Genomic DNA, 12673 nt, shown 5'->3' with positions numbered 1-12673 from the left:
ATAAAATGTTTAGAATAATACCAGCATACCAGAGCAAGAGATTGCAGTGTTAGGCTGTTATCATCGATGTTGTTAAAGTTCCTATATTGGCTCACCGTACTGTTTACTGTTAGCCCTGAAAAGCCGACTTGAACCTGTGAAATACAGCTTCTGTCCTTAGCATCTTGGTTCTGCGGGTGCAGCCTTTTGCTGATTGGCTGCTCCCCTGCCCATACTGGGTTTCTGCTGCTGCAACAGGAGGTGCAGAGCACACAAACAGGAAACCAGCAAGCTTGGCTTTTTCTCCCAATTTGACAGAAAAGAAAGGGGAAAAACTAGGACCTTTTATAGATACCACTTGTTTTAGATTTAAAGTTAACTTCTTACTCATATTTCTTTAAAGCTTAGATTGGTAATAAATCTCAGTGGCATAAAACTAGAAACCAGAGAATTGGGTTTGAAAAAAGTGATTTTAATGTGAAATCTTTTCTAATTGCAGGGCAAGTTTCCTTTTGTGAATTTCAACAGAGTTGCGCTAGGAAGTGGCAACAAAGGGAGTGTTTCAGGGCCACGTTCTCCCTTAGAACTGCCAGGGCATCCTCAGATTGCACAGTAGCTGACAGTCACTCCCTGAATAGCTGTGGCCTCTCCTGGTCTTAGGGTTCACTCGTGGCTGTGACTGCAGAGGAGGGAAGGGTTGGGTGTTTTCTGTGTTTCTCGTGTCTAATGCCGGCCTGAGAGGCTGTGACACTGTGGGAAGCTCTGCATAACTGAATGTGGCTGCCCTGCCCTGGTGAGTCTGTGCTCTCTTCATGGTCAGCAAGATCTGACTAACACATTCCTCGGCGATGCTCTGATGATTTTCATTATGGAAGTAGATGGCCTTCCCCAGATGACATTACTGTAATTGACTGCACACTCAACTTTGACAAATATTCTTTCCTGTGGTACAGCCCCACCAGAAACTCTCAACTTGATTGTCCTACATTTGAGGTTCCAGCAGACGTTTTAGAGTAGAACAAAACAGTGTATAAGTAAGTACAAAATCCAAAGATGATCTAACACTTCTAATTTTTTTTATTTTATTTTTTTTGCCAGGCACAGTTAGACAGTGAGAGAGCAAGACAGAGCGAGAGTTATAGACAGTGAGAGACAGAGAGAAAGGTCTTCCTTCTGTTGGTTCATTCCCCTAATGGCCACTACGGCCGGTGCTGCGCTGATCTGAAGCCAGGAGCAGGGTGCTTCCTCCTGGTCTCCCATGTGGGTGCAGGGACCCAAGCTTGGGCGATTCTCCACTGCTTTCCCGGGCCACAGCAGAGAGCTGGACTGGAAGAGGAGCAACCAGGACTAGTACCCGGCGCCCCAACTGGGACTAGAACCCAGGGTGCCAGCACCGCAGGTGGAGGATTAGCCAAGTGAGCCACAGTGCAGGCCTACCCTTCTAATTTGTTAATTGATCAAAGCCCTTTATCTACCTAAACCTGGGCTAAATATTATTTCTACATAGAACTAATCAATTTTAACCTCATGTAAGGGTGTGTTTAATTATCAGTTCCCAGAAAAAATATCCACATGAAGAACTTTCCCTGCGAGGGCTTCTGTAGACCGATTTTCCTTCCAGAACGGAGACACACAGGTGGTAGGAATGCGTTTTCCTGTGCACAGATCTAGCCCATCAGGAGTTGGCATTAGTGCTCAGTTCTGTACTGTGACACTTCTGATGCCATTGGGTGCCATCAAAGCTTTGTTTTCTAAAGAAATACTATTAAAATCTAAGGCTAAGTCTTCAAACAGGGACATAAACTCTTATGGGATCATCTTTTCCTTTTTGGAGAAATGTCCACAAAGAGTAATTTACCTAAACCTCACCTAGAATAAAGATGTCTTGATGGTCACAGCAAACAGAAAGCCCACGGGAAGAATGTGACCCACAAATGTATTTGATTAGGTCTTGTATTTCTTAAGTTGGTTGTCAACGTTAGGAAGTGAAGGATTTCACCCAAAAGACATGATTTATGGCACATATGAAGAAACACTGAGACTTAACCCTCATGGCCCCATTTAGCTGGAGCCAGGGTGAAGCTGCCCCCTCAGCCATCCTGTGTGCTCTTAGCTTCGCGGTGTCTGCTCTCGATTATGTGACCTGCATGGCCCGCTGGGCATTTGACTGTGACCTCTGTTTGGTTTCTGTCCGACCCCTTGGCCAGAGTCTTGTTCTGTTTCACAGCTGGAGAGCTAATGGCTTTCCACAGAAGCCCAGGCCAGTGTGAGCGGTGGTTAAATGGCCACCAAGAAGGAGAGTGGGTTTCATCCAGGCCCAGGGCAGACGTGGTGTTGTATTTGTTGAACTGGCACTACTCCGTCTCTTAGTTCAGCCTGAAAGTCATAACCAGAGTTCCTCCGTCCATGGGGTGGGGTGCTTTTCAAAACAGGAAAGAAAGTGGCCAGTGCCAGCTCTGGCCCATTCACAAGCTTGTGAGACCAGCTCTTGCCACAGAAGGATAAGCTTCCTGTTTACCAGTTGGCCTGAGACAAAGTGGTTGTGCTTCCTGGCTGCGCCGGGCTTTGGCACACAGGCCAGGTTCTGTCCGTCAGGATGGTGGGACTGAATGCTGGCTCTGTGCTTGGCTGGTTGGGGGTAGTAGAATTCCCCCTCCCCTCCCGCCCCCGGCCTGTGTCCTGGATGCAGGCCACCCTTGGGAGGGCACCCTCGGGAGGGCACTCTCTCTGGCTCCAGAAGCAGCCCTGGCAATTGGAAAGGAAGCAAAAGTGCAAGGGCAGCCTTGACTGCTCGCTGGCGTCTTCCTTAGCTGTCCTTTCCCTGTGGAGCCCCAGTCCAGGCAGAGGCCCTTGGCATGAAACTGAATCTTACAATAAATTTGTGTCTTGTGTCTTTTGTTTTTGAAGTCTCCAGGAAGCAGGATGTCAGAGCCTCTGGGAAAAGTGTTTCTTCTCACCAGTGCCATGATTGCTGGGGGCGGCCCCCGTTTTTTACTTTATACAAAGTAAGTGCCAGGCCCCGGCTGGGGCCTTCTCCCAGTCTTCACTCTGCTCCTCCAGCAAAGGGAACACTCGAGCTGCTCCCCGCAGATTGGAGAAGCAGGAGGGGCTGTTTTGGAAACCAGTCCACCATTCCACTGGCTATCGCTTCCTCCTCTCTCCTGAAATCCCAGGTTTTCCAGGAGGTGCAAGGAGCATTCATTCGGTTAGAGGGCTTGCAGAGCAAGATGGGCTTTCATGCTGGTGCGCACACAGGGAATCCATCAGGATTCTGGGACCTCATGACGGAGTGCAGGGGAGGGGCTGCTAGATGCTTCGCAGGTGAGGGGAACTGTGTTTCTTACATGCTGTCAGCTTGTTTGTCCTGCCTTTCTCTCCTGTCCATTCACTGGAGGAGGGGACCTTCAGCAAGGGACTCTGACTAGAGCAGAAAATAATGCAGAGGCCCGGATGGCAAAATCCTGACAGATGTGGCTTCCAGCCCCCATTGCTCCCAAATTAGAATTTGTAAAGACAAGCCGCATTTATTGTCTGAAGCCAGACATTTAAGGTCATTTCAGTGGTGAAGCAGCAGCAGGGTTTTTGTTGGGTTTTTTTGTTTTGTTTTTTCACTTTATCCTAGGGTTAGTTAACCCCGCCCTGCCTGGCTCCTCAACCTGTTCTGCAGCATTTTCCCTTCTTCCTGGGACACAGTGAATGTGGCCAGCAGACACTGAACAGAGCTGTGGCCTCCCCACCCACTGCCCACCCTCCTGCTGAGTCGGTCTGGAGGTGGCCTGAGAGGAGCTTTCCCAAGAACAGATCAGACTGGAATGACTCGGCCTCCTTTCCCCCTGGCAGAGGGACTGGGCAGGAACCCGACAGGAATGGGTGCCACTTCAGGTCAGGGTGCTGCCTTCTGGCCTGCCACCCTCTCCCCTCTAGGGGGCTAGTCAGCCAGCAGAGCCCTCCTGGGTGGCTGAGGCCTGGGCTCTGCAGTCAGCTACCCTGCCTGCATCCCAGACCCAGCTCTCGACCAGCTGTGTGGCCTTGCAGAGAAGTCCTTTTCCTTCTTGGGCCTCAGTGCCTGGCCACAGACATCACTCAGTAAAGATGAGCTGATTGGCCCAGCTTCGGCCCTTCCTTCCTGTCAAGGCCGGCCCTGTCCTTGTGCTGTGGCTCGCTCCTGGGAAGCAGCACCGTGTGCGCACTCTTCCGGGCTCGAGCACCTTCTCCTCTCCTTGTAATTAGACCTATAGGAGGGAGACTCTGTGCCAAACCAACCCTTCTGCTTTGGGACCTTCTAGGAAGTGCTTCCTGTCGTTCCCAGTGACCTTTGGGGGCTAGGGAGGTTCCGGAGACAGAATGTGATTCTAATTGGCATGTTGGCTTTAATTTCTAAACTTGACAAACCTTTTCCTTCTTTCTTTTTTTTTTTTTTTTCAAAAAGATTATTTGAAAGGCAGAGTTACCCAGAGGAGGAGAGGCAGAGAGAGAGAGGCCTTCCATCCACTAGTTCACTCCCAGATGGCTGCCACTCTCAGAGCTGTGCCGATCTAAAGCCAGGAGCTTCTTCCGGGTCTCCCATGGGGTTGCAGGGGTCCAAGGACTTGGGCCATCTTCTACTGCTTTCCCAGGCCATAGCAGAGAGCTGGATCGGAAGAGGAGCAGTGGGGACTCGAACTGGTGCCCATATGGGATGCCAGCACTGCAGGCGGTGGCTTTCCCTGCCATGCCACAACACTGGCCCCAACAAGTATTTTCAAGTGCTATTTCTTTGCACAAGGGTTTTGTTGTTAATGTTGTAGTCTGTTTTATGCATCATCTTAGAGGACGGAGAGATGGTTAGAAATAAGGTATCATAGGTGCTCTGAGCAAAACCAGAGCAAAGAGCAGAGCTAGAGAATTAGGTGAGGAAACGAGATGAAGAAATGGAGGTGCAGAAGGGGTGAGCACCTTTCCCAGGGTCATCTGCACATACCCTGCAGACACTGCCTTTCTGAGCTTTGGTTTTCAAGTATGTGAAATGGGTATTTTAGAGTAAGTTGTCCCTAATTATTCTTCCATCCACAAATTTGACATTTCTGTCTCCACCTTGTATACCAATTGCATTGTGTCACTTTTTGTGGCGCGTCTACCTGATCGACATCAATGAAATTAAGAAAAATACCATCTTTCCTTCCCAGGTAGAAACTTTTTCCAGGGCTTCGTATTACCGGCTGGCACTGAGCAGCTGCAGAACCAGCCCGAGGCACTGGGGGCTCTGGGCACTCCCCTCAGGGTTCACTATCTCCGACTTGGGACAAGCACAACGCTGCGGACACTGCTGGTGCCCAGGTACGGGCTCTCCTTGTGAACGCAGACTGGGTGCGTACTGAGGGAGAGGGGCTGCCGTCCTCTGGGAAGACTCTTGGCGGAAACTGCGATTAAGGATTTCGACTGGGAAGAAAATCACTAAGAACGTCACTAGGTGTAGCATCTTTAAAAAGCATATATTTTTATTATTTTTTTTGTATTTATTTAAAAAATATATTACTGGCTGGTGCTGCTGCTCACTAGGCTAATCCTCCACCTGCGGCGCTGGCACCCTGGGTTCTAGTTCTGGTTGGGGCACCAGATTCTGTCCCGGTTGCCCCTCTTCCAGTCCAGCTCTCTGCTGTGGCCCGGGAAAGCAGTGGAGAATGGCCCAGGTGCTTGGGCCCTGCTCCCGCATGGGAGACCGGGAGGAAGCACCTGGCTCCTGGCTTCTGATCGGCACAGCGCGCTGGCCATAGTGGCCATTTGGGGGGTGAACCAACAGAGGCAAGACCTTTCTCTCTCTCACTGTCTAACTCTGCCTGTAACTAAGTAAATAAATAAATAAAATATTACTGTAGATTCATTTATTTTCATGTGACTGTGTCCCTTTTTGAGGAATTGATGTGACAGCGATGGTGGCTAGTGTGCTTATGTTGCTATCTTGAACTGTAGGTAGCTGAGAAATGCCCAGTGCTGGTTTGCTGCTATTTTGGCTTTGAACTTGAAATAAATATATATATATATATGCGCAGTCAAAGCTCATTCAGATATACCCAGCTCTTTAATCCTCAACTTTAAAATGTTTGTTTACATCGCTTCCATGGGATATTTTTTGAGCTACATCTTATCTTTTTGTGTGTAGTTCAGCTTGATAAAACACCATTGGAGTATAAAATGCATTGTTTTTCTGTTTAGCAAACGTTTTGAGTACATGCCCTGGTTACAGGAACGATTCTAAGCTATGTGAGGAATGCAGAGATGGAAAAGGCATTGGGGAGTTTTTACAAGTTTAAAAGTCCAGGAAAAGAAACAGTGAAGCAAATGCTGTCACCATCGTGTAGTCCCAGGAGGGAGATGTTAGAGGCCTCAGAGGTTACTCCAAAGATTTTGCACAGTGGACAAGGACACAGGCCGAGGAGCAGCACGCGCTGGAATGCTGGTGCTGTGTCCTGTGCACGTGGCTTTGTTGTGGGGACAGGGGTTGGCAAGGGTGGGTGTGGCGGGCAGGACCTGCTGGGCCAGCTAGAGCTGCCATCATCATGTCAGCTCTGTGCTTTGGATTTCGTGGCAGCAGAAGTCCTTAGAGCGTTTTTGAGAATAAGCGTGACTTGTTCTGACCTACTTTATTTTGTTGCCTTTATTCTCTTAATGGAATTATGGACAATTCATGCTCAAGTATTCTGATAATAAAGTGCAGTTGGCTCTCAGAATTCCAGGAATCCCCCACCCCAACACAATACCAAATCTGGGATGCTCAAGTCCCTGATGTAAAATGGTGTCGTCTCTGGATATAAGCTATGCACTAGCATATGTGAACTGTAAATCATCCCTGGATTACTTATAATACATAATACAATGTGGCTATTATATAAATAGTTGTTATACTATATTGCTTAGGGAATATGACAAGAAAAAAGTCTAAACATTTTCAGTACAGTTGCAAGCTTTTCTCCCGATCCCGTTGGCCGAATCTGCTGATGTAGAACCTGCAGACACAGCGGGCTGACTATGCCACCCTGAAGCCTGTTCTTTGTGGTCTCAGTCAAGATGTAATTGCTGCTAATACTTCCCCATTTTCTTTTTTTTTTTTTTTTAAGATTTTATTTATTTATTTGAGAGGCAGAGTTAGAGAGAGACAGAAAAGTCTTCCTTCCGTTGGTTCACTCCCCAAATGGCCACAATGGACAAAGCTCCTGCCGAAGCCAGGAGCCAGGAGCTTCATCCTGGTCTCCCATGTGGGTGCAGGGGCTCAAGGACTTGGGCCATGCTCCACTGCTTTCCCAGGCCACAGCAGAGAGCTGGATTGGAAGAGCAGCAGCAGCCAGGACTAAAACCAGTGCCCATATGGGATGCTGGCACCGCAGGCAGAGGATTAACCTACTGCACCACTGCACCAGCCCCACTTCCCCATTTTCAACAGCAGGCATTATCTTGTCTCTTTAATTTTTAATGTTTTTTAAAATATTTTTATTTATTGAAAGAGAAAGAGGTTAGAGGGGAGAGTTCCAGAAACTGAGTACTTTTACAGACTGGTTCACTCCCCAGAATACTTGCAATTGCTGGGGTTGGGCCAGGCCAAAGCCAAGAACCAGGAACCTAATCTGGGTCCTAATCAGCGCTGTCCCCCATGTTGGGGCAGAGACCCAAGGACTTCCACCCATTACCTGCTGCTCTCTAGGGTGTACCTTAGCAGGAAGCTTACTAAGGAATGGAGTTGTGATCGCTTCGGCAAGCACATACACTAAAACTGGAACCATAAGGAGTAGAGTCAGGACTGAAACCCAGGCACTCCTGCAGATATCCCACCCAGTATCTTAGCTGCCAGGCCAGTGCCAGCCCCGTTTAAAATCTATTGTGAAACAACGGCAAAGGAAGACCTTTCTCTCTGTCTCTCTCTCTCACTGTCCACTCCGCCTGTCCAAAAAAAAAAAAAAAAATTATCGTAAAAGTTTAGTACAGTAAATTTGTACTGTGAGCACCCAAACAGTTACTGCCTGAATTCAACATTTAATATTTTCTCTGTTTGCTTTATCTTGTGCCTGTTTGCATAGTCATAGTCACATCTCAAATCCATCTTTCTATTTTAGGATATTAAAATTATCAGGGGGCTGGCACTGTGGTGTAGTGGGTGAAGCTGCTGCCTGTAGTGTCGGCATCCCATGTGGGCAGCAATTCGAGTCCTGGCTGCTCCATTTCCGATCCACCTCTCTGCTACTTTCTGCCTAGGAAAGCAGAAGATGGCCCAAGTCCTTGGGCCCCTGTACCACATGGGAGACCTAGAAGTTCCTGCCCCTGGCTTCAGATCAACCCAGATCCAGCCATTGTGGCCATTTGGGGAGTGAACCAGCAGATAGAAGACCTTTCTCTCTCTCTCTCTCTGCCTCTTTGCAGCTCTGCCTTTCAAATAAATATTTTTTTAAATTATCAAAGTCAGTACACTTATAAATACACAGTATATATATATATGATTAGCTAAAGTTTATTTTTTGAGATAAAGTTTATATTCCATGAAAGGTAAAACTCCAAGTGTTATATATTTTTTTCTTTTAAATTGTTATTTATGGGAAAGGCAGCTACAGAGGGACAGAGATCTTCTGTCTGCATGTTCACTCTCCAAATGACCACAACCGAGAGGCTGGGCAAGGCTGAAGCCAGAAGCCTGGAACCTTATCTGGGTCTCCATGTGGGTGGCCATCCTCCTCTGCTTTCTCAGGCACATTAGCAGGGAGATGGATCAGAAGCAGATCAGCTGGGACTTGAACTGACACTGGTGTGGGATGGGGGCGTTGCAGGCAGCAGCTTAGCCCACTGCACCACACTGCTGGCCCCATGTATCTGAAGAGTTTTAACCAATACGTACACCCGCCTCAAGCCCCTCTCGAGGTGCTGACGTTTCCTATCACCGGAGAGCCTTTGTGCCCTTCCCTCTTGGGCCCTTCTTCCATCTACTGACTCCACCAGAGGTCATTATTTGCCAGTTTCCCCCAGCATAGTGTAGCCTGTTCTGGAACTTAACAGAAATGGAATCATTTTACAGATTCTTAAGATTGTATTTCCCCATGTAAAGCTTCCCACTCAGCCTATTTTTGATACTCACTTTGTTGTTCCTTTTTAACAGTGGATTTTTGAGTGGTTGTTATAAGTACCCAGAGCATCAAGTCTGGCATGTAAATTCTTGCCAGATGACCTCACTAAACCATGCAAAGGAGGCAGGACATTTGGAAAATCAGGTGGATGCTCTAGTGGAGCTGTGTGAGAAACTCAATTATGTGAATAATCCCTGGGATTTTATAGGGTTGGCTCTAGAAATCATGGTTTTGTCAGTTGTTTTGAGATAAATCCAGGTGTGTTTCTCTTCACTGTTGTTTGTCATGCACAGTTGAAGATTCCTGTCTCTGGATCCGAGTCGAGTCCCAGGGTCACCTCTACGTCAGCTCTTCCAGAGATGCCCCTTTCGGAGGTATTAGAGGAAGTGACAGTGGGGAGGGTAGGGGAGCAGCAGGAGAGCCTCCTGATGCAAACAAACCTGGTTTCCATTTTCACTGTGATTAAAGGCTCACAGTAGTAAGAATTAGTTTTCAAAGCTTGGAACTGAAAGCCTCAAGGCCTGGGCAACAAGCCAGTGCCGGGGCTCTTAGCTCAGTCCAGACAATTAATCCAATCTACTGAATTGTCCCTTTCCTATGCTACTGAATTTGAAAAACTTTATGGTTATAGAGGTCTTGGTCTACAGTAATTTGATGCTATGTTACATCTTCTAACTCCATGGCTTCAATCATTACAAATTTCTGTTCCAGAATTATTCATCACATTCTCTACATAAGCTCTCCACCCCATTAATTGGCTTTTCTTGTCTGGTTGCCAATAGCTACAGCCACTCACTTCCCCCATGGGGAAGCCTCTCAGAGACGTCTGCTGTTTGACCGGGATGTTTTAATTCCTGAGGACAAAAGCAGCAAGCATCCCTGAGGCAACCCCCACCTAGCTCACTCTGGGCTCACTGACCTCTGAGGCTGGAATTAGGAGGAGCTGGCTGGATCCAGGCTAGGAACTGAGGGTCAGTGTGAATTAGGAAGTGGGAAATAAGCTGCTCCTTCTCCTTTCTGCCCCTTCATTCACCTGTCAGTCATCCATCCGTAAGCCTGCCTTGACAGTGATGCTGGGTAAGTCATTAGAGCCTATGTTAGAAAGTTAAAACATTGTTAACACAGCACTAACATAAAATACTGTTGAAAGAGATAGGAATAATGTCTCAACTTTTTGTTTAAGATTCACTTATTTACTTGAGAGAGAGAGATGGAGAGACAGATCTTCCATCTGGTACTATACCCAGATGACCACAGTGGCCAGTGCTGGGCCAGGAGCTGCTTCTAGGTCTCCCATATGCGTGCAGGGCCCCAAATACTTGGGCCATCTTCTCCTGCTTTCCCCAGGTCATTAGCAGGGAGCTGGATCGGAAGTGGAGCCAACTGAAAACAAACCGGCGCCCATATGGAATGCAGGTGTTGGAGGCAGCAGCTTTATCTGCTATGCCACAATGCTGGCTCCTTTTTTACATTTTTGATGTCTTTTGCCTCCGTTTCATTGATGGGAGATGCACTTTTGGTTTCTATCAGGTGACACCTTCAGGAGGTCTTCTTAGAGCTCAAGGGTGGTCAGCAGATTCCCATGTTCAAGCTCAGTGAGGAGGGTGGTGATAAAATAAAAAAGGAGCGAAGGTGATCAAGACGACTCGGCTTCCTTCAGTCCTGGTCTTCTCTCATTCCACTGGGAACCCTCCAACGGTGACAGTCCCTCAGATTGGCAGGCACTCCTGCAAGCGAAATTGTCCAGCTGCTGGTAGGGTGAATGTGTGTGCTGGCATATGGTAATTTGGCTATCATTCTAACTTGATCATAATAAATGCTAGTGTTTTTAATTGAATTAGAAAAAACCTGTCAATAAGGTAATTTAAAGTATTCTGTATAAAGCACAGGATAAATGAAATCAGTATTAATGAAAAACTATTTCTGCGGGTTCTTGTCTCTTTTCCCTTGCACCTATGGAGATCGAGGCTTACTAGAATTTCTCAGTTGTTGACATTAGACAGCCAGGATACACCAGACACTGTTGTTTTGTTCACTTTACCTTGAATTCATGTTGTTAAGTAGCTTGTGGGCATTCTCAATCTAGAATATTTTGCTTGCCACGCTGATTTTATTATTTATGTTTCAGTCACCAACTGCTGCTCAGTTGCAGATCTGAAAAATAACTGCTTTCATACCGATCATTTGAAAGCCTAAAAAACTTATGTGTACACATGTACATATATAGCTCATGTTGGGAGGTTAACTTAAAGCTTCCAAGTCCTGAGCCTTCTGATTCCCAAACTACATATTAGAGAATCGCACCCTTAGTTTTTATTAGTCTTTTGAAGTACAAGGCCTTCCTTTTGAGCAACAGCGCCTACAAAACAGAAGTCTGATCTTTCCTTTGAAGAAGCAAACTTAATCCTTAGTACTAGGCTTAGTGCAGCTATAATGGTCTATAATGAAGGACATTGAGCTTTTTTCCTACATCAATATTCACTGGAGAAGATTCTCAGCAAAAAAACTTATTGATGGAGTATGAGGCCTTCATATATAAACTCTGGAGTTTGTCTTAAAAACTGTTTATTCTTTGAGATTATTCAGTGAAAAGTATCTTTCCCTGAGAGCACTTTTGCCAGGGTATTTACTGATAAATATTCGAATACTTTAAGTTATACTATTCTATTATCCAGTAGAAAACAATTTATGTATTGCTTCATATTTGACAAATCACTTCCTTTTAGTGTTTGCTGGAGTCTTTTAGTACTTTGCTTTGGCCAAAGCATAGAACAGGGCCTAGGTAGGCTATGTGTTCTGAAGGAAAACATGTGATATTTTATTTTGTATAGTTTGAATTAATGAAGGTTTTTCTAATCCAGTAGACAGGAAATAGAATTAGTTTGTGACAAGCTCCTTGATTTCTATTTGAAAGCTACCATTTTTTGAGTACTTTTTCCTAGTTAAATTTACTTCCATGTATGAGCTTGACATAGTCACGGATGCAGTGGACACCGTCTTTCCTGTTCTTTGAGGAGAGCACTGATGTGTATTTCCAGCCCACTACTTCCCGTATATCCAGTAATCACTGTGACTCAGCCATTAACTCCCATTACCTGCCCTGATGACGTCTTGGGTAATACATACTGTCATCAGAGGAAAAGGTAACTTTCTGCTATGGGCAGTGTTTGGCCAAATGCCCCCACCATATCCCATAAAGAGATGGGATAGCCCAGAGATTAGAGAAAGAATGCTAACAACTGTAGATTAGTAAAGATGGCAGAAGAGAGATCACAGCCAACAAATGGTAGCATGACTCTTGGAGTTCTCTATGGCAAGGTGCTAGAGGGTCTTTGCTTGCAATCTGCTTACCAGCTACTATGCTGGGTGGCTAAGCAAGGGCTGGGGAGTTACTGTATTAAGAGAGACACCAGTTAGGAGAAATCCAGTGGAGGGAAGAGTGTCCAGATGTGCCTTTCAGGTGAGGAAAAAATGACATGAACTAAGGCCCTGGAGTGAGCTATGCAGCAGACATGTTTTAGCCATGTATAGGCTAGCTGTAGATAAAGTAAAAGAATGTCCTAGAAAAATAGGCTTGCCATAAAGTGAATGCTAGAGTTAACATTTTGTAC

General features: G+C 46.3%; 1 protein-coding gene across 12 annotated transcripts in view; it reads left to right on the top strand.

The window, feature by feature from the left end:
• The window catches only part of LOC103349457 (uncharacterized), an 83161-nt gene that overhangs the window by 65824 nt on the left and 4664 nt on the right, over positions 1-12673 (top strand). For 4 of the 12 annotated variants that reach the window (XM_070059779.1, XM_070059780.1, XM_070059781.1 and 1 more), the window contains 3 exons: positions 2887-2984; positions 3153-3300; positions 5145-5295. The exons of 3 other annotated variants lie outside the window; for them this stretch is intronic. In XM_070059779.1, the coding sequence (XP_069915880.1) occupies positions 2887-2984; positions 3153-3300; positions 5145-5295 (397 nt within the window). Of the gene's footprint in view, positions 1-2886; positions 2985-3152; positions 3301-5144; positions 5296-9355; positions 9437-10592; positions 10844-12673 lie in introns of all 12 variants that reach the window. 5 more of the 12 variants (XR_007922220.2, XR_007922218.2, XR_007922219.2 and 2 more) reach the window with 2 other exon arrangements.

This window comes from Oryctolagus cuniculus, chromosome 16 (assembly GCF_964237555.1).
Source record: "Oryctolagus cuniculus chromosome 16, mOryCun1.1, whole genome shotgun sequence".
Lineage (NCBI taxonomy): Eukaryota > Metazoa > Chordata > Mammalia > Lagomorpha > Leporidae > Oryctolagus > Oryctolagus cuniculus.
The sequence above is the reverse complement of the archived record's forward strand: the minus strand, read 5'-3'. Positions and strand labels throughout refer to the sequence as shown.